The sequence below is a fragment of the Hyperoodon ampullatus genome (assembly GCF_949752795.1).
Source record: "Hyperoodon ampullatus genome assembly, chromosome: 4".
NCBI classification, from domain to species: domain Eukaryota; kingdom Metazoa; phylum Chordata; class Mammalia; order Artiodactyla; family Ziphiidae; genus Hyperoodon; species Hyperoodon ampullatus.
Genome location: NC_136917.1, coordinates 50,614,578 through 50,637,181, shown reverse-complemented (window position 1 = coordinate 50,637,181; position 22,604 = coordinate 50,614,578). Strand labels below are relative to the sequence as shown.

The following is a 22,604-nucleotide window of genomic DNA, read 5'->3' as shown; positions in this document are numbered from 1 at the left end:
TCAGGTTGTTTACTCGAGATGTTTCCCGTTTCTTAAGGTGGGATTGTATTGCTATAAACTGCCCCCTTAGAACTGCTTTTGCTGCATCCCATAGGTTTTGGTTCGTCGTGTCTCCATTGTCATTTGTTTCTAGGTATTTTTTAAGTTTCCTCTTTGATTTCTTCAGTGATCACTTCGTTATTGAGTAGTGTATTGTTTAGCCTCCATGTGTTTGTATTTTTTACAGATCTTTTCCTGTAATTGATGTCTAGTCTCAGAGCATTGTGGTCGGAAAAGATACTTGATACAATTTCAATTTTCTTAAATTTACCAAGGCTTGATTTGTGACCCAAGATATGATCTATCCTGGAGAATGTTCCATGAGCACTTGAGTAAAATATGTATTCTGTTGTTTTTGGATGGAATGTCCTATAAATATCACTTAAGTCCATCTTGTTTAATGTATCATTTAAAGCTTGTGTTTCCTTATTTATTTTCATTTTGGATGATCTGTCCATTGTTGAAAGTGGGGTGTTAAAGTCCTCTACTATGAATGTGTTACTGTTGATTTCCCCTTTTATGGCTGTTAGTATTTGCCTTATGTATTGAGGTGCTCCTATGTTGGGTGCATAAATATTTACAATTGTTATATCTTCTTCTTGGATCGATCCCTTGATCATTATGTAGTGTCCTTCTTTGTCTCTTCTAATAGTCTTTATTTTAAAGTCTATTTTGTCTGATATAAGAATTGCTACTCCAGCTTTCTTTTGATTTCCATTTGCATGGAATATCTTTTTGCATCCCCTTACTTTCAATCTGTATGTGTCTCTAGGTCTGAAGTGCATCTCTTGTAGACAGCATATATATTGATCTTGTTTTTGTATCCATTCAGCCAGTCTGTGTCTTTTGGTGGGAGCATTTAGTCCATTTACATTTAAGGTAATTATTGATATGTATGTTCCTATTCCCATTTTCTTAATTGTTTTGGGTTCGTTATAGTAGGTCTTTTCCTTCTGTTGTGTTTCTTGCCTAGAGAAGTTTCTTTAGCATTTGTTGTAAAGCTGGTTTGGTGGTGCTGAACTCTCTCAGCTTTTGCTTGTCTGTGAAGGTTTTAATTTCTCCATCAAATCTGAATGAGATCCTTGCTGGGTAGAGTAGTCTTGGTTGCAGGTTTTTCTCCTTCATCACTTTAATTATGTCCTGCCACTGCCTTCTGGCTTGCAGAGTTTCTGCTGAGAGATCAGCTGTTAACCTGATGGGGATTCCCTTGTGTGTTATTTGTTGTTTTTGCCTTGCTGCTTTTATTATGATTTCTTTGTGTTTAATTTTTGACAGTTTGATTAATATGTGTCTTGGCATATTTCTCCTTGGATTTATTCTGTATTGTAGTCTCTGTGCCTCCTGGACTTGATTAACTATTTCCTTTCCCATATTAGGGAAGTTTTCAACTATAATCTCTTCAAATATTTTCTCAGTCCCTTTCTTTTTCTCTTCTTCCTCTGGAACCCCTATAATTCGAATGTTGGTGAGTTTAATGTTGTCCCAGAGGTCTCTGAGACTGTCCTCTGTTCTTTTCATTCTTTTTTCTTTATTTTTCTCTGCAGCAGTTATTTCCACTATTTTATCTTCCACCTCACTTATCCGTTCTTCTGCCTCAGTTATTCTGTTATTGATCTCATCTAGAGTATTTTTCATTTCATTTATTGTGTTTGTAATCGATGCTTGATTCATCTTTAGTTTTTCTAGGTCCTTGTTAACTGTTTCTTGCATTTTGTCTATTCTATTTCCAAGATTTTGGATCTTGGAAATAGAATCTTGGATCATCTTTACCATCATTATTCTGAATTCTTTTTCAGGTAGACTGCCTATTTCCTCTTCATTTATTAGGTCTGGTGGGTTTTTATCTTGCTCCTTCTCCTGCTGTGTGTTTTTCTGTCTTCTCATTTTGCTTATGTTACTGTGTTTGGGGTCTCCTTTTTGCAGGCTGCAGGTTCGTAGTTCCCGTTGTTTTTGGTGTCTGTCCCCGGTGGCTAAGGTTGGTTTAGTGGGTTGCGTAGGCTTCCTGGTGGAGGGGACTAGTGCCTGTGTTCTGGTGGATGCAGCTGGATCTTTTCTTTCTCGTGGATATGTCCACGTCTGGTGGTGTATTTTGGGGTGTCTGTGGACGTTTTATGATTTTAGGCAGCCGTTCTGCTAATGGGTGGGGTTTTGTTCCTGTCTTGCTACTTGTTTGGTATAGGGTGTCCAGCACTGTAGCTTGCTGGTCGTTGAGTGAAGCTGGGTGTTGGTGTTGAGATGGAGATCTCTGGAAGATTTTCGCCATTTGATATTATGTGGAGCTGGGAGGTCTCTTGTGGACCAGTGTCCTGAAGTTGGCTCTCCCACCTCAGAGGCACAGCACTGACTCCTGGCTCCTCAATTTGGGATGATTCGTTGTCTATTCATGTATTCCACAGATGCAGGGTACATCAAGTTGATTGTGGAGCTTTAATCCGCTGCTTCTGAGGCTGCTGGGAGAGATTTCCCTTTCTCTTCTTTGTTCTCACAGCTCCCGTGTCTCAGCTTTGGATTTGGCCCCACCTCTCCATGTAGGTCGCTGGTGGGCGTCTGTTCTTCTCTCAGACAGGACAGGGTTAAAGGAGCAGCCGCTTCGGTGGACTCTGGCTCACTCAGGTCGGGGGGCAGGGAGGAGCATGGAGTGCGGGTGGAGCCTGCAGCGGCAGAGCCCGGCGTGACGTTGCACCAGCCCGAGACACGCTGTGCGTTCTCCCAGGGAAGCCATCCCTGGATCCCGGGACCCCGGCAGTGACGGGCTGCACAGGCTCCCGGAAGGGCGGCGTGGACAGTGACCTGCGCTCGCACACAGGCCTCACGGCGGCGGCAGCAGCCCCAGCGTCCCACGCCCGTCTCTGGGGTCCGCGCTTTCAGCCGCGGCTCGTGCCCGTCTCTGCAGCTCCTTTAAGCAGCGCTCTTAATCCCCTCTCCTCGCGCACCAGGAAAACTCCTCGCGCACCAGGAAACCTAGATTTTTTTAAAATATCTTTATTTTAGTGTAATTACTTTACAATGTTGCGTTAGTTTCTGTTGTACAACAAAGTGAATCACCTATAAGTATACATATATCCCCATATCCCCTCCCTCTTGAGCTTCCCTCCCATCTAGACTAGAATGCTGCCATAATTGTCACTGTGCTTTATGATTTCAGTCTTGTCTTACTGTCCACGTTAAATAATTCTGGGAGAATTTTCTTGGCTCAGCTGGGTCAGGTTTGACAATGGTTCAATCCTTTATGAACAAGTGGGCAAGAACCACACCAGTTTCCACTGAGGACCCACATTTGTGTAACAAGTGGTAGAAGAAATGAAAGAACTGCACTAGACTTCTCAAGGACTCTTCCATCCACCATTTTCAAATGTCTTCAAGGGCACTCTGCTATTCTATGAGAGTAATAAAAACTGTGGAACAGCAATAACCTTGTTAATTTTTTTTTAAATGTCAGTTTTTAGTTTACTAGCCCAGGAGTGTAGGCTCAGATTTTTTGAAAGACTTTTCCAAAAAGGGTTTATGAAACTTTTAACTCTGAAACCTCATGCATTTTTAGGGGTTAAGGGTTTTTTCTTTGAAGTCAGGTTCAAATCTTCTTTCTGTTGTTTACTGGTTCTGTGACTTTGGCCTTACGTTATCTGAGATTTAGTTTTGTTAATTTGAAATGTTCTTCAGTTATTCTGGATAATAATAATTTTTATATCTTTCATTTTTTTTGCATCATTAAAAATTTAAACATGCTTCAGGAAAAATTACTTCCACCAACAAAAATCTTAATGAAGTAGGATATGTGTCCCCAAAGAGGACACATTTATTTTGACTTCTAGAAGCAAAAATGCAAAGTCAGGATGTTCAAAAGAAGCTGTCTTTGGTTGAAGCCAGGACCTGAATCCTGAGAACTTGCTGGGAGCTGCATTGAGGCCTCTGTCCTGGAGGACTTGTGAAACAAAAGAACTGGAAAAGCAGGATTCAGGAGCCCTTGGCTTATTCTGGAGCCATGCAGGTATGTCCTTAGAAACATAAACCAGAGTCAGGGAAACAATTACCACCTAAAGAGGGCTTAAAGACTTAAGAAAAATACAAAGATATTTTACTCTTTTCTTTAACATTTTTATGTCTCTGCCCTTTAGAACTTGAGATGATTTATAATGAAATCAACTATAATATATGTTTGAAGAAACAAGCAACAACAACAAAAATGAAAAGGCAAGAATCAACAACCGGGATGAAGGGAGAATGCACATATGTTTACTGGGGTAAATTGAGTCATCAGTTTCTCTTTGAGTTTCTGGATAGACAGGAAAAGTAAATAAATGAAATAAACCAAGCTGCATAAATCTTATAACCAGAAATGAGGAAGCAGTACTGAGGGAAGGAAATTTTTTTTTCTTGCTCTAAATTCTAAAAGAAATATTTCCCATCAGACTTCATGGGGTGGATATTGAGTGATATCATGCCCATCTGCAATTTTACTCATTAGTTACTTGAGGATTTCCTATTAAATCTATTTATTCCTAGCTCCCTCCCTAGGAAGTTCTGACTCAGCAGGTCGAAACATGTCATCTAGTGTGTCCAAGTACATTATGTTCTTAATTTTTAAAATGTACATAGATATTAAGAATTCACAATGTGCTTTCCCATCTTTTACTTCTTTCATAATCTTGGTGAGGTTCATTGGATTCTTATTTTAACACAAGAAAGGTAATTTATACTTTAAGATGTCAAATGACTTAAGACACTGGGAGACTTGAATCCCCATGATTTCAAGTGATGCAGGACATTAGGAGTTAAGATTGTAAGTTTATTAACATAAGGAAATCATGTCAATGTGATTGAGCTGAGGTTGGGAGAATCTCAGATTAATTAGGTGTCCAATTATTGGATGATTAGTTTTTGAGAACTTGCCATTTTCTGCTCATCATCTGAGATTGCATGTGGATATTCACCTTCTTTGTGAAGCCCTCTTAATGCCCACCCTTTCCTCCAGGGCTTCCTTTTTATATTCTTTCTCCAAGACATGTCCACAGCACTTGAACATAGAACTTCATTGTTTTCCTGCACAATCCTCGGGTGCACTGTGCTAGGTGATAGTCCAAACCATAAACTTGTTAATGATGAGACAGTGTTATTCATCTTGGTAGCATTGGCAGAATCTGACACATAGTAGGCATGGGTTAAATAAGCATTAAAGGAGTATGTAAGAAAGAGGCATATGTCGTAGGAGAAAAATGGGATATCTATATATGTATCTATTTATCTACCTATCTTAATTTAGGAAATACCTAAAACTGGCCAGATTTTCTATACTGGAGAAATAGGCATTGCTGTGAATCACTAATTCTAAAGTCATGATTTGCTTTTGATTTGATGAGGCACTTATCATACAAATGCAATTTTTAAAACTATTTATTAAATGAACAGTCACTGGAGTTTGGAGAGACAGCCTTGATTAAACCATCCAAAATTTAATTCTGCCTTAGAGGCGTCTTTCTCTCTAGTCCATTTGGTTTATATCCCTAGACAGAGCCATTCCTCTCTGCCCATTAGGGCATCTACAGTTGATTCGTGAATCCACTCAAAGTTTTTTTATATGCAGTTAAAAAATTTCCGACATTAAGGTCTGGAACAATTAAGTTCCAAACGTTTTAAGTATTAATAAGGAGTAAAGTGAGACTCATGGAGACCAACTAACCTCCCCATGGTCACACAACCAATAAGAGGCCAAGATAGAAGCTGAACTTACATCTTCTCTATGGCTTTTGCTCTTTCTAAAATTTCATGTTGCCTTGCTTATTGGACTGTCTCATACATTGAGCCTCTAGGGTGGCACTCCAAAGATTCAGGGTGTGAGCACCAATGAGCCTGAATGAAGGCAAAGGGTTAGGATACCTGCAACAAGAGGTAGGCTGTTCCCTGAGAAGATGGGAATGGGAAGATGCAAACATAAGTGAGTATTTTTAGAAGCTTAGCTGTCTTTGGGGTGAGATTCAGGCGTGTCTGCATTGGGCACATCTTGATTCCAATGCGCAAGTCTGATTTCTATCCTTAGAAGCTTAAGGAAAAGGGTGGGCTAAGTTCCAGGGTAATATGATAGTAGCTTTCTAAGCTCATGCCAATCACTCCCTTGTTATGAAATGAAGCCAGTAGGGAAAAAGATGGGAAAGGCCATGATTCCTGGAGATGCATATAAGGTAATTCAACTAATCAAAGGGGTAGGGTTTTATTTCTATGGGCACCTCGAGGTACATCTAAGATCACACAGCTTAATCACTATTCTCTACTGCCTCTTCCTATACTATTCACTGTTCAGTAGCTCTATTGCTGAGTGATAGAGCACAGATTGGAATCAGGCTGTTTGAATTCAGATCCACCCCTCCTCCCTTATTAACTTGGCCACATTAATTAAGCTCCCTGAGACTTGGTTTTATTATTTATGAAATTTAAGAACAACAATACATATTTTTCATAGGGAATGTTAGATAGAATTAAATTAGGTACTACATATACAGCATTTAGCTTACTGCCTAAAACAGAAGTACTAAGTTCATGCTAGTTACTTATAGAATTACTTTCTCAAGTCTAACATTTCTGTATTTATATTTCGATATCCATTCTCAGGAGAGAACTGGATAAGGAAACAGCAGGCATCTCTGAGGACTCAAACCAGACTGTTTGCATATAAATCTAACTGCAGGATTAGAGAGTTTACTAGTCCTTTCTCCTGGAATTAGGTTCAGTAAATCCCACTCTTCTCATGAGTAACTAATTGCCTGTTTACCTGGGTCTTTAGATTTTAGTGCATATAAGCCCCTCCTTTCATAGGTGGAACTTGCACAAGTCAAGTTCCAAGCAGAGTTGTGACAGGACCAGATCTCCTCACTTCCAGGGCTTACTTGTTTCACCCCACAGCTGTGCTTCTTCTCTTAAGAGAATCTTATTAAGTCAGTGACTTTGAGATGATAAAAATACATCTACTTAAAATCAAATTTTAAGAAACGACTGCAAGAATAAAGCAAAAACACACACAAAAAATACCGCTTTTCTGTTTATGGGTAAATATGGGTGCCCAAATTTATTAAGTAAATCAGACAGACCCTTTTTCCTTTGTTCAATACACTATTTTTTGGTTGTAAGTTTTTAGGTTAAAATCACCTGGTTGAAGTCACTCTGATGAATGTTCTTCTTCTTTATCATCACATTCCATATATCCTCTTAAAAAAAAAGAGAGAAAAAAATGAATTATGATTTAGGCTGATCAGTAATGTTAGAATCATCACTAAGGTATCTTATAATATTTGAGCAATACATCAAGTTTTCCTATGTCATAAAGTAGTAAGGTCTAAGATTTCCATAATAGTTCAAATTTGACAAGCCATTATGCATAATTATCTCTTTAAATCTGCCAACAAATCTATTAGTTTGGTGTCTATTCCTATATAAACTCTATAAAGACAGATATTTTGATATATTTGTTTCATAATATATCCCCAGCACCTAGAACAGTGCCTAGCATATAGTATGAATTAATAAATATTTATTGAATGGATACGTGAATGAATTTTAATCATTTTACATTTGAAAAAAACCTCTGAAGCTCAAAGAGATTAAAAACCTGTCCAAGTCACATGGCTGGTAAATTGCAAAGCAAAGTCTAAAACTTAGGTCTCCAGAAGCATAAATTAATGCCAGAGGCCATTCCACTGTTTAAAGATTGGGTGTGGGGTAGCTGCTGAGAAGGTAAGAGATGAGTAAATTATGGTCCAGCATTTATTATGTGCTTGACACAGTATTTAGGCATCGGATACATAGGACTAAATAAAGCAAATTTTCTATCTTTATGAAATTCCATATTTTTGTAATTCTTTCTAATGAAATCTCATTGAGTCCTTTACAACCCAAATTTCTTCTCACCTTTGCCATAAACTCTCCCCTAGGCATCCTGGCCCCAGTGACAGCTCCTTTCCTTAGACATTAACTGTGATGTTTGGCTGGCATTTACCTTATTCAGCAGTTTAGTTATCATTGTATTTGCTCATGCCATCTTATACAATAAGGACGGCAAATTCTTTGAGGAGAAGGGGCTTACAGTCTAGACTTTTTTCCTTCACAATTCCTGCCCCTACTTTCCGAAGCATGTATTAAGTCCTTAGGAATACTTCTTGCTGGTCTCTTCCCATTTCCCATTCCCTGTTATATTTATGGTCTTTTCTTGGACAGAGTGAGGACAGTTAGATTTGTTCCCTTGAGCAAGGACTGCTGTATCTTTCAACACAGATCCCTCAAAATGTCTCAGTCAAATTGGGGTATGTGGGCTTTAGATCTGATCTCTAAGATTCCTTTCCTTATTTAATTAATTCAACATTTACTAAGTGCCCGATATGCCTTATAGGGTACTGTGCTATAGCAATGAGCTAGAGAGATCTGATCTCTACTTTCGTATAGTTACATGATTAAAAATAAGTTAATCATTTGAGATGATGATATGTTATAATGACATAATGACAAGGTAAAGTGATAGAGAATAACCGGGGAATAAAAGAAGTTGTATTAATAAGAGTGGTTATAGAATCGTTTTCAGAGGAGGTGACTTTTAGATGAGAGGCAGGACAAAGCACTAGCTAGGAGGGGAAAAAGAGCATTTTAGGCAGAAACTAAAGCAAGAGCAGAGAGCCTGAGACAGTTGTAAGTTCCAAGAACAGAAAGAATATCATATACCCAGAATAAAATGAGGGAAAAAGAAAATGGTAGAAGAGGTACCATTTCTGAACCCAGAGCTAACAATTCTTTAGTATTTCAGATAGTCAACTTTCAGAGTTAACAGAGAAAACAAGTGCTATTTTATATCTAGGGAATTCCCCAGGGAAGGAATAAAAAGAATTATTATTCTAATTCTTTGCCTTGCTATTGTTGTGATTTATAACAATATGAATTCAACTGGAGTCTAAACTCTACTTTGTACATAATAAGTGTTATTCAGTTTTTTCCTTGTTTACACTAACAGTCATGGGAACTCAACAGTTGCAAAAGCAACCACAATATGAAAAATAAAAACACAAAATAAACATCTGTGTTTTAACAGTTTGTTCATGATGATTGTATGCAGAATCATGCCCATTCACATGATAGTAATATATGGATTTAAGCAGATCAAGGGATACAAAATGGCCCCTGATCACTTCTATATAGAAGTGGCTCTTAATCTGTTACTGGTAATAGACCTTTTTGAGAATCTTATAAAGTCAGAAGCACTTTCCCTAGAAAAATACAAAGATTCACATCTACACAAAAGATGAATACAGGGCTTCCCTGGTGGCACAGTGGTTGAGAGTCCGCCTGCCAATGCAGGGGACACGGCTTCGTGCCCCGGTCCGGGAAGATACCACATGCCGCGGAGCGGCTGGGCCCGTGAGCCATGGCCGCTGAGCCTGCGCGTCCGGAGCCTGTGCTCCGCAACGGGAGAGGCCACAACAGTGAGAGGCCCGCATACTGCAAAAAAAAAAAGATGAATACAAATTTAAAGGCTGTGTGGACCTTTAAGGCTCAGCCATGTAGCCCAGAGCATCCAATCAAGGGCTCTCAATTTGTTGTATATAAGAATCACCTGAAAGCTTGTTATAAAGCTTGTTATAAAGGCTTGTTATAAAGCCTTGTTATATAGCCTTGCCCCAGGAAAGTGCAAGATGGAATGAAGGGACCTGCATTTTAGATAAGTTCTCCAGGCGATTCTGAAGCAGGTAATAGTCTGCATTTTGTCAAACTCTGCTTAGGGGGCTGTGAAGGAGAGAATTAGAGAGCAGAGCCTCAGAGAGGTGGAGATTGAAAGCACCTAGAAATTCAAAAGAACAAAATAGACCCTGGAGAGCTGAACTTGGGGAGATTAATGTCGGAAGAATGAAGAAAGGGTAAAGTAGATGTAAAAATCAGAGCTATGTAAACTTGAGTAAGATGTATTAGGAGTTGGGCACAGGAGCTTGGAAGCAGGTTGAAAATAATGGGAAGAGTCTGGGTTGTGGAATTTGCCATCAAGGCAATCTCTCGTGATCAAAACAAACCCTCATAAGAGAGGTTCTTCAGATTGCCTCTGAGGAGAGATTAGCTACTGTGTCTGCTAACCCTCTTGAATTACTCAAACCAGAAAATAAAGACAGGACTCATCATACCTCTCACTAATGAGCACACCTCTACCCCCCACCTTCATCAGCAAATTACTGTGTCTGCACTGGGTGGGTCCTTTATTCCTTTAATTTTACAGATTAGCAAACTGAGGCACTCAGGGAGGGAAAGCCTAACTCCAGATCACCCAATAAATAACACCTGTGTCAAGACCAGAACCTGGCTTTCTGTCCCTTGGTCTGGTGCTCTTCTTCCTCCCTACTCGGTCCTGAAATAAAAAATATTTTATGGAACCCCTTGTTCCATAAATTCCTTGGGAACGTGTTCACCCCAAAAGAGATCAGGGAAATTCATGCAGATGCAAATATATCTTAAGGTAGGCAACAAGTTTCAATTAAAACAATACATTGGCATGCATGCAATTTTGTTTCTCATTCATTTTAATGCAATGTGGTCATTACCAACGGTGAACTGGACAAAAGCAAAGTTTGTCTCAGTGCTTACCTGGTCTTTATCATGGAGCAGACGATGAACTTCACCGTATTCTCAATGATCTCCGAGCCCAAGAGGTTTAGGAATTTTGGAAGGCCTGGTTCTAGGTTTTTGCCTGAGTCATCTGGCTTGCTATCTGGTTTGTCAACTGAAAAACAGAATGGAATCTCGGGGTGATTCTCAGCAAGAAGAATGGGAAGTTTCTTTCATTGTAGGGAACCCCTAGAGCTCTTTATACCCCCTCTCACTAATTATATAGCCTCATATAGTTATATTTATTGCATATCTAGTGCCTGCCTGGTTATTGTCTTCACGTGCATTATGTCATTTATTCCTGAAACCAAACAGAGCAACAGATATTGATGCTTAGGCAGACATTGGTTCTCTTTCCAGATGAGAAAACTGAAGCTCACGGAGGTTAAGTAACTTGTTCAGAGTTAAAGCAGCTAGTAAATGCCAGGGCTGGGACTGAAATGCAGATTGCTTGGTTTTAATGTATTTTTCTCGTGTAATCCCTGGACCTATGGAAATGATAATAAGGAGGATGATATAATAATAGGTAGCATTTTCTGAGCACATACCTATGACAGGCAATCTACGTGCATTATCTCATTTTATTCTCACAGCAACACTATGAGGGAGGCAAAGTTATTATCCGAAATTAAAGGTAAAGAAATGGAAGTTGAGAGAGGTTTAGAAGGGGGTCAAAGTCACAGAGATGGTAAGTGGCAGAATCAGAATTCAATCCCATGTTTGCCTGGTATTAAAATCCGGGTTCTTAAGCAGTCTGTGATGAACTGCATAGTCTTTGACAGAAAAGGTATGATCTAACTACAAGTGTGTTATAAGGTTGAAAGTAGTATAATAATGATGACAAGGAGAAATTCTATCACTTGTACAGCATGTGATAGTTCTGTAAATAATGATTTTACATCTACTGTGTAAGTTTAAACTTGACCAATTTTGTGGAGTATGCAGAGCTCACTGGACTCAGAAACTGAGAACATTAAGTGACTTGCAGAAGATCTTACAAATAGCAAGAGAAGATGGTACCGTAACTGCAGGTCTCTTACTTTTGATATTTAGTCAAGTGCCTTTTGGAATGAGGTCAAAGGTCCAGAGTGAAGTTGGTGACATGCAAGGTCCCTTGTTGGGGGTGGGGGTTGGCTTTGCTTAGTGGTCTAAGTGGTTTGGGAGATTAAAAGCAATGCAAGAGCGGCAATTAAAGATACGAACAGCCTCCCCTTTGCACCCTGGTGCCAGGATGAGGTAGGACTTTATCTTTTAGTTTTACTGTAGCCTCACAAGTAGTGTTGGCAGATTTGGTAAATAAAATTACAGGATGCCCAGTTAAAGTTGAATTTCAGATAAATAACAATACTTTTTTAGTGTAAGAATGACCCATGAAATATCTAGTACATAATTAAACGAAAAAATTGTTTATCTGAAATTCAACTTTAACTGGGTGCCCTGTATTTTATCTGTCAATCCCACCACAAATTTTTTTTAATTTAATTTATTAATTAATTAAGTTATTTTTGGCTGTGTTGGGTCTTCGTTTCTGTGCGTGGGCTTTCTCTGGTTGCAGCGAGCGGGGGCCACTCTTCATCGCGGTGCACGGGCCTCTCACTGTCGCGGTCTCTCGTTGCGGAGCACAGGCTCCAGACGCGCAGGCTCAGTAGTTGTGGCTCACGGGCCTAGTTGCTCCGTGGCATGTGGGATCTTCCCAGACCAGGGCTCGAACCCGTGTCCCCTGCATTGGCAGGCAGATTCTCAACCACTGCGCCACCAGAGAAGCCCCCCACCACAAATTTTGACTCAAGAAGTCCCAACTGCTATACAATGTACCCCATTACTCTGAATGAAGGAGATGTAACTAGCTTTTGGTGTGGAGGCTGTCAAATTAGTGAGAAGAATTGCATTTATATTATATCCTAAAATAGAACGTCTTAGTAAAAAATATGGCCTTCAATTCTGCAAACGTTTATTGTTTACTTTGCCATTGCAGAAGATTCAATAGGAGCACTACCAGTCTGGGACCTATAACCAAGATCAATATACTAACCACCAAGTATTCATTTATTCAGCTGTTGGTTTTTTTCATTCAACAAGTGTTTTTGAGCCTACTATTATGTACATAGCATATGCTGCTAAGAGTTAAGGCAAAAATGGACATATATGGATATGACCCTTACATAAAGCACAGGGCAACCACGGTGACCAGAATTGCTTTGTTTTCATTACATGAAGGGGAAGGAAAGAGAAGGTATATTTGTGATGCTCAGGTACTAGGATGTGCTTTCGTCACATGCCTAATCCTTATTCAGTTCAGTGATAGGATTACAGGAGAGAAAACAGATGCTCAGAGAAATTCCTAAAGTCACACATATAGAAAGTGGCTGAGCCAGGGTTTGAACTTTTATTTTTTTTAATTTCATAGAGCATGTTCCTTATATGATATAATACTGCCTTCAAGCAACTGTCCCCTGGAGACATTTGCCAGCTGCGAACCAGAAATTCCTTGCATGAAAAGTGAGTCCTTTTTTTCTGTGTTCTTATCTGCCTACTTGCATAACAATTTAATTTTATTATTTTTACTTTAACTTTTTATTTTAATATGATGCTAAATGCTAACTTTTCAAAATGCAAGGAGCCCCGGATTGCAGTGTGTGTGAAGAGCAAATCCTTGGCTCCAGCCTTTGGATCGTATATATAGTGAGAGGTATGAGAGTATGGTGGGTGATGTTTTGGAGTCCTATATACCTGAGTTTGATTCTGTCTTCAGCAAAAAGTTCACCATTAACCGTGTAAACAATATTTAATTACTCTCTCAGTTTCTTATTGTCAAGATGGAAGGATACTTTATTTATCTGTGATGTATATCATATATGTATGTATATATATGCATATCTATGTATCTCTATATCTATATTATATAAATCACTTATTGCAGTACCAGGTCTAAGGTGAGCCCACAATAAATGCTCACTGTATTATTATTACTATTGTTAATAATAGTAACAACAGAATGATTCATAGTAGCCTTTCTCTGCTAGTGCTTAAAGATACGAAAATTTTAAAATGCTGCTAAAATATTAAGAACTTTGAAAATGCTGAAAAATAATAAAAATGAAGAAATTTGACATACCAGAAACAAATTATCAAAGCCAATAGTTGAATATTTTCTCCTTTCAGTTATAATATGGGGTAGCCTTTATTTACATTAACTACCCGATTGAGTTTCTTAGTCAATATAATCATAAAGTTCTGAAAAAATACAGTAATGCTGATATTTATACAGTTTTTATAGTTTACAAAGTGATTACAAAAGCATGCTCATTTCACCTGGTGCAGTTGGTAATTATCCCATTTTATGATGAGGAAACTGAGGTTCAAAGCAGTGAACTGATTTAACCAGTTTCAGAGTTCATGAGAGACAGACCTGGGACTGGTCTCTAGGATATAAATCTCACTTTTTACTTTATCACGGTGATTACTATAGGGGTAGATGGACACAGTAGTCTCTGAGCCCATCCCTGCTGTAGCTTTGTTGGAGTGTCTGCCTGTGGGTTGTGCCAGTGGACAGTGGGTGATGGAGGGTGGGAGTTCTGCCAAGTTACATTTAGAAGAGCTCCGAAAGCTCTGTTACTATTTGTACTGTCTGTGTTTTCTGACCTATCATTCTGATTGGAGATAAGTTAAGAGCTCACTGTCTTCTGTAGACCAAAAATTAATTAGTGAGAATTCTGCATGCTGCCTTTTGGTCCTCTATGTGCTTGGAACAGACATTAAAGAAGTAGATGCTTTATAATAGAAAGAATCGAAAGACTTGGGTTTCAATCCCAGGTGTGCCACTTCTACCTGTGTCTATGCTCAAGTAACTTTCCCTCTGCAAGCTCAGTTTATTTACCTGCAAAATGGCAAATGATAAAACTGTGCATGTTTACTTATAAAGATTATGAGAATCAAATGAGATGATACATGATAACAATAACAGTTAATATTTATTGGGTGCTCATGATGGACCAGATACTTTTCCAATATGTTTTGTCTCTTTTATTTAATTTTCATGACAACTAAATGAGAAAGTTAACTATTGATATTCCCTTTTAAGTGTGAAGTGGTAGAGCAAGGCCTAGGAGTCTTATTCCAGACTCTTCGCCTTTGAATATTATTAGTTATAATCATTAAAAAATAAACACCCCCAGCTCTCAAGGAAATTATAACAGTGTCACTGTATCACATGAAGATATAAGAAAAAAAAATCATTCTCAACTTCATACATTCACTGAGGATAGAGACTGTAACCTAAACACATTTGAATAAAAGTCCTACTTTCTTTTTGTTAGAAGATCTGTCTCTTGTCTCCCAGTCCAGTGCTCTTTCTGCAGTGCCCAAAGTTCCCCTCTCTCTCCTTTATGTTCTGGATCCGTGCCACTGACTTCCTCTCCAGTCATGGCTAACTACTGCACAATGCATGAGCTGCGATTGCAGGTACTTACCGGCTTGGCAAGTCAGGATTAAGACAAGCAGTCCCCAGACAATTGTCAGCCGTAGCACTGAGACAGCCATGTTTGTAGCAGTGGGTATCGATGCAGTTAAATTGTTCAGATGCACCTGAAGCCTTGCTCCATTTATAGGGCATTTATAGGTGACATCATCTGCTATGGAAATCAGGTTGTTGCATAAGATATAGACACAACTTGCTTTTGGATCTCTACTAATGAGCCCTGCCCTATCTTTCAAACTAAGGGTTTTACAGATACGGAAAGAAAAACCCTCTTGGTTTTTCTAATGTGTGTTTATAAATGGCACCGGAATCATTCTTTTGGAGTTAGTTCCACTGCCAGCATTGACAATTAGATGGGGATCAGGCAGAACTGCTTTTCGGTGCCAAGGAGCAAGCAACAACAGTTGGTGAGGCGTGCCTCCTTGCCTCCTTGTGCACTCTGCTTCCTTCCCATGCCCTGAGCTAGTGTCTTGTCTCCACCTGGGCAGGCCCATTGACACTCCCATGCCGTTGCTCATGCCCTTTATTTTTCCTGGGATAGCTTCCCTATTATCTCTCCTTGATGCATTCCTACTTATTACTCAGGCTCAGGTTCAAATGCCCCCTTCTCTGCAAAATCTCCATCATGGCCCTTCCACCCCACTCCAGATGGTCGCTCCATCACCTGCCATATCGCCCTTGACCAGTTGTCTGGGAACTAAGTACTTTAATAGCTCTCTTCTCCTTTAACCTATAGATATGTTAAGGGCAGAGTATTTTATTCACTTTTGAATTCTCAAGGAGGCTAATATAGTGCTTGGCATTGGTCTCAGCTTTGATTTACTTCCTTGGAAAGGTTGTTCTGGTTCTCCCAGACAGAGCTAACTGTTCTTCTTACGTACCTGATAGGTACCTGTTTAAATATCTCCACCAGTTGCCTGTAGGCTCCTTGAGGGCAAGACTATCTTTTCCGGAGTCGAATGTATATTACTCAAGGACTATTGCAAACATTAAAAAAGAGAAAAAAATAATTAAATTACTGCACTCAGTGTAAAGGAATATTGGGTTTGAGATGTTGTTATATAGCTCAGGTGTAAAATACCCTTCCTTTTGGATACAGACATTCAAGGGGATAAAATTTGGTTCAAGTCTGGATGATACTGGTTATCTTGAGGAATGCTATAATAAAACAGTTACCTGCGATGAGGACTTGGGGTGGTCCCTAAACTTACAGATTGACCAAAACTTATACATTGTGAGTGTCAGAGGGTCCTTTTAATAAATGGAGAAATTAACTGAATTGCAGAAAACGGAGGCTTGTCTGGTATCACAGGGCAAAGGCTAGGCCCTCTTTCTCCTGGTTTAGCACTTGAAAGCCATCAGGCAGCTCTGCTTGGACCCTTCCAGGCCTCTCCAACCTATCCTCTCAAGAAGATGCTGGGGCTTCCCTGGTGGCGCAGTGGTTAAGAATCCGCTTGCCAATGCAGGGAACATGGGTTTGAGCCCTGGTCTGGGAAGATCCCACATGCCACAGAGCAACTAAGCCCGTGTGTCAGAACTATTGAGCCTGAGCTCTAGAGCCCGTGAGCCACAACTACTGAGCCCACATGCCACAACTACTGAAGCCTGCACGCCTAGAGCCCGTGCTCCACAGCAAGAGAAGCCACCGCAGTGAGAAGACTGAACTCTGCAACGAAAAGTAACCCCCGCTCGCCGCAACTAGAGAAAGCCCGTGTGCAGCAAGGAAGACCCGATGCAGCCAAAAATAAATAAAGAAATTTATTAAAAAAAAAAAAAAAGAAGAAGACTCTGGTCCTGTCTCTCCTATACAAAGCATTGTGATCTGGAGATAATGTTCACAGTAGGGAGATTTCAGCAAGTTAGATTTGTGCCATCAGGGTCAGTGCTTAGGACTGAGCACTGTGCTGTCCAAGGGGAAATAACATTCAAGTTAGCCCTACCATGGACCCTGACATGTGGCTGTATTTGCCTGAGAGAGGCCAAAAATACCTTTTACTTCGCACAAGCTTCGAGTCCTCAGGGCTTAATCAGCCCAGAAGGGGGTATATTTTTCTAATTCACCACAAAAACACTGTACAGGCAAGCAAAGCTTCTGGATGTTACAACCTATGAGAGAAGCCTGCTGGCTTCTCACGGATATCAGCTAAATGGGGTATGCAGACAAGTCCTGAATCAGCTTCTTTCAGTGGTCTGGTGTCAAGGAAATAGCATCATCCTGAGGGGCAGGATAGCTGGCTTCTATTCCTGTCAGTACCCCTGATTAAATACCCTGATTAAATACTCTCCAGGCCTGACATTGTTTTCTCTGCTGTGTTCTTATCACTTCCCTTCTTTTGGTTGATTCCTTTTAGCTTCAGGTTTCAGCTAAAATGTCTCTCTCTCTTTTTTTTTTTTTGCGGTATGTGGGCCTCGTGCTGTTGTGGCCTCTCCCGTTGCGGAGCACAGGCTCTGGACGCGCAGGCTCAACGGCCATGGCTCACGGGCCCAGCCGCTCCGCGGCATGTGGGATCTTCCCAGACCGGGGCACGAACCCGTGTCCCCTGCATTGGCAGGCGGGCTCTCAACCACTGCGCCACCAGGGAAGCCCCTCTCTCTCTCTTTTTTTTTTTTTTTTTTTTGGTGAAAACTTCTGTGACCCTCTAATCCAACTCAGATCCCTCTATTATAATCTTTTATACACTCTGTATTCTTTCTTCTTAGCACTTAAATATTATATTTTTGATTATTTAATGTCTCTCTTCCCAAGAAATGTTAAAATCTGGTTTATGTTGTGCACTGAGATAGCTCTGGTTTCTAGGATAGTCCCTTACATATAAAAGATACCCATCAATATGTACTAAATAAATGAGTTAATAAATAATTTTCAGAAGAGAAGCATGGACTCATGTAATAGTTCTATCAGTTATTATCTTTGTAACTCTGGCAAATGGCTGACACCACTCTAAGTCTCAGATTCCTCATCTGTAAAACTGAAACATAATTTCCCACCTAGTTATCTGCACTGTCTTAAGGAATAGGAGATAGCAGATAAAATGCCTGATAAAATGTAGAGAACCTTTAATGTGTGCCATGTCAAAAGCAGTCAAGAACTTGTGACTTACCCTCCATTGGCATAAGCAAATGAATTTGACTTTAGGTAGAGGAGAAACTGGGATTATGAAAGACAATTTTACCCAAGCTAGGAAGAGGAAATGAGTACCTTATTTCAGAATGCCATTCTAGTTTAGCAAGAGGATATGAACATAAAATGAATATAGCATGCTGTAATTCCGATGAACATTTCCATGTGTAACTGAAAGTCATCAGAGTTCTTTCTTCAGGTAGGAAATACTTGTAGTCTGATTTGGAAATCTCATAGCCAGATCTTGATGTGTGTGTTAGTGGTTGAGCTTTGGGATCAGACAACTGAGTTTAAGTTTCAGATTGCCACTTACAAGTTGTGTATCTATGTGATCTTAGAAATAGTTCCTAATTTCTTTATGCCTTGGATCCAATGTCTACAAAATAGGAATAATTCTATCTCTCAGGGTTGTTATGAGGACTGGATGAAAAACACATGCAAACAACACAGTATCTTGTATATACTAAGCAAAAATTAAACGGTAAACTTGCTTTTCTATTCTATTTTCTATTCTATTCTATCCTATCCTATCCTACCCTATCCTGTTCTTTTTTTTTTTTTTTTTTGGTTTTTAAATTTAATTTTATTATTTATTTTTTATACAGCAGTTCTTATTAGTTACCTATTTTATACATACAAGTGTATATGTGTCAATCCCAATCTCCCAGTTTATCCCACCACCACTACCCCTCCTCCCACATCTCCCTTAGTGTCCATGTTTGTTCTCTACATCTGTGTCTCTATTTCTGCCTTGCAAACGAGTTCATCTGTACCATTTATCTAGATTCCACATATATGTGTTAATATACGATCTTTCTGACTTACTTCACCCTGTATGACAGTCTCTAGGTCCATCCATGTCTCTACAAATGACCCGATTTTGTTCCTTTCTATGGCTGAGTAATATTCCATTGTATATATGTAGTACATCTTCTTTATCCATTTCTCTGTCGATGGGCATTTAGGTTGCTTCCATGACCTGGCTATTGTAAATAGTGCTGCAATGAACATTGGGGTGCATGTGTCTCTTTTTGGGGGCCTATCCTGTTCTACCCTGTTCTACCTTGGATTGTCCCAGAGGAGGGAGTGAGAGTTATCATGCAAGCAGCATTAGGGATGATAATAATAATAATAATAGTAGTAGTAGTAATAGTAATAGTAGTAGGCTAATGTTGTTAACTCTGACCAGGAGTCAAACTAGATGAAATATATCAACAAAGCTATTGAGAGGCTGCCATTATTATCCTAATTTCATATAAGGAAATTCAAGCTTGGAGAAGTTAAATAATTTGCCTAGCATTACAAATCATGTATGAGCCAGAACAAGGAATTGAACTCAAGGACATGTGACTTCAGAGTTTGTGCCCTTTTCTTTTTAATTAATTTTTATTGGAATATAGTTGATTTACAATGTTGTATTAGTTTCTGCTGTACAGGAAAGTGAATCAGTTATACATAATACATATATCGACTCTTTTTTAGATTCTTTTCCCATATAGGTCATTACAGAGTATTGAGTAAGGTTCCCTGTCAAAGTCTGTGCTCTTAATTACTAACTTATTTGCACTGGCACATGCTCAGTGCTGTAACTGGCGGAAAGCCTGGGTCACGCAATGAACCCTGCAGTCACCGGCCTGTTTGTGCACAGATCCATCTGTATCTGGTCTGTTTTCCCCATTCGTCTCTAGATTTCCCATTGACCTGCATCATTCACCTGTGTTTGAGCTCAGTTTGATCTATCAAAGGTACAGGATACAGATCGCCTTCTCGATCCTTGGCAGAAAGTGAACTGGAGCTAAGGCTACAGAATTAAATACAGGACGAATCATGAATTAAATACAGGACGCATCATGAAATTTGAATTTCAGATAATCAGTGAGTAATTTTTTAAGTATAAGTATGTCCCAAACATTTCACAGGACATACTTTACTAAAAGAACTTTTGTTGGTTAGCTGAAATTTAAACTTAACTGGGCATCCTGTAGTTTTGTTTGCTGAATCTGGCAACCCTTCCTGGAGAGGCCCTCATCAATGTTTTCTTACTTTGAACCTCAGATCAGAGAGTAAAGGACAGGACTGAGGGGGAGGATCAAAGAAATGATTAAAAGGTAGTATGTGAGAAGTTACAATCATATATGGAAAGTGGAAGTTACTGAAAAGCCCCAGTTCCTCTTTAATATCACATCTGGGGCATATTTCACACCTGTATTCCTCATAAGAAAATCATTAGCCCCTCTCTTGTCCTTGGTTCACTCTACCTAAAGTTTCAGACCAGCCCTGGAAGGGATGCACGTGGCTGCAGGAAGAGCTTCCATTCCCATGGTATCCATATGCTGAGGAGTATAGTCTTTGCCACCCTAATCACCTTTCTACACCTACGTTTTAACTTATTCAAGTCTCATGCCACCCATCAACTCAATTTCTTATTCAGTGGACACATCTTGAGCTTTCACTGTTTGCCAGGTGCTCTGCTAGGCACCAGGGACAAAAATAATGCAAAACACCAGTCCCTGACCTCGCCTTTGTTGAGGAGGTGAACGAGTAACCAAACAATTGCAATATAAATATGAGAAACGTTGATGGAAGTATGAACAGATTCCTATGGAAGACTATCAGGGAGTGGTAACATTGCCTGGGGAGAAAATCATGGGGGTATCATTTGTTTGGAGCCTGGAAAAGTGGGTTTGTAGGTGTTCACTATGCAAGCAAGGTATGGAGAAGACTCCTTGGTGGGAGGAATGGCATCTGCAAAGGCACAGAGGCATGGAAGAGTGAGCATATTTCTAAGAATGACCCCTCAAATTCCTGAGTTTTGATATTAGTAGTGAAAATTAAAGTGAACTAACTGAATCTTGAAATTTGTTTTAATTAATGAACATGCTAGGAAGAGATAATAGAGAGAGAGAAAGGGAGAAGAGGAAACAGAGAACACTGGGGGGAAGTAAGAAATCACAAATCACTAAGTATTAGAGCTCAGAGTCAGCTTTTCCCCTGCTCTTGTTTCCCTGTTCCAATCTTAGATAAGCATATTGCCATCCATCCAATTACCTGAAGTACACATTTTCTTTAACTCTTTTTTCACCACAGAACCTGTTTGCTCACAAAGTCCTATCAATTCTCCACTCAAATAGCCTTCAGCTTTATCAAATTCTCTTCATTTCCACATAGTGTCATAGTTTGGGCCATTGTCTTGACTATCGCAATAGTAGTCCAGTCTTCCTGATGTATGTCTCCCCCATCTCCTAAACATTGCTGTCATTTAATCTTTCTCACACATAATTATGTTTACATCTTCTGTCATTTCCCATCTCTAATAATTTCCATGCCTCCTTACTGTGTATACCTAAAGCCCTTCATGTTTTACTCTCAATCAATAGTTCCAGTTTTTTCTTAGTTGTAGTATAGAATAAGTCTTAGAGCACAAGGTCTACAGTTTGATGGCCTGGATTCCATTTCTGATTTCATCAGGGTTAGTATTTGCCTGGCATGTATGGAATGCTCACACTGTTTGTTTATATTGGGTCCACTATGAAGGGTCAGTATTTGTATTCTCATTGTTATATAGTACAATATCCTCCCAGTCCTTTACAGTGTGATTTGGCAAGTTGGTGATACTCTTCTAACTTCAGTTCTCCTTCTTCATTATGAAAATAACAAGAGTGGCAGCCTCATAAAAATTTTATAGCATAAATGAGATCATGCTACCAAAAAACTTAGCACAGTGTGGGTCTAATACATGTTACTATTTGCATTATAACTTCCCACCACTCTCTGAGCACATGACTTCCCCTCCTACTTTACTAGACATACCTCCAGACTGTTTCTTATTCTATCACCCTGTTAGTTTTGCATGGATTATCCAACCCACACCAACTCAACTTCAAATATTACATCCTTCAGAAAAACATCATGGTCACATCCCTGACCTAACCCATGGCAGAATTCACCACTTCTGCTGTGGGCCCACACTGCACACACCTCTATTGTAGTATGTATTGCATTGAATCATAAGTTATTGCTTTATTTCTGACACCTTCATTAAGCTACAAGTTCCTCAAGTGCGGGCCATGCCTTATTTGTCTTCAAATACCATTCGCCCACAACCATGACTCGCAGGTAGACAGTGATGAATAAATGCAGTGAGTGTTCAACGGATGCTCATTAAATATGTAAATGGACGTTTGGAGTCAGTGGCAGAGGTGATTCATGAGCCCCACTGGAATGAGAGCCAAAACTCAGACTAACAGACCAAGTCTAAACAAGGAAGGTTAGTTAAGAGTCTAGTCGCTTTTGTTTTTCTAGCAGCTAGAGCTACGGGCGAGGGTGGAGGCAACATTCCAGAAG

At 39.6% G+C, this 22,604-nt stretch overlaps 1 protein-coding gene across 2 annotated transcripts; it reads right to left on the bottom strand.

Annotated features, from left to right (window-relative positions):
• Positions 1 to 3,806: 3,806 nt before the first annotated feature.
• On the bottom strand, positions 3,807 to 15,266 carry LOC307052549 (uncharacterized protein C5orf46 homolog). 2 transcript variants are annotated; one of them, XM_079703515.1, is made up of 4 exons: positions 15,132 to 15,266; positions 10,642 to 10,777; positions 7,177 to 7,235; positions 3,807 to 4,034 (listed from the first exon to the last, which is right to left on the bottom strand). In XM_079703515.1, the coding sequence occupies exons 1-3, from the start codon at positions 15,199 to 15,201 to the stop codon at positions 7,187 to 7,189; spliced, it is 255 nt and encodes an 84-aa protein (XP_079559641.1). In that variant the 5' UTR covers positions 15,202 to 15,266; the 3' UTR covers positions 3,807 to 4,034; positions 7,177 to 7,186. The 2 variants fall into 2 exon arrangements, with proteins under 2 accessions (XP_079559641.1, XP_079559640.1); XM_079703514.1 differs by lacking the exon at positions 3,807 to 4,034 and having other exon boundaries at positions 7,063 to 7,235.
• Positions 15,267 to 22,604: the final 7,338 nt, after the last annotated feature.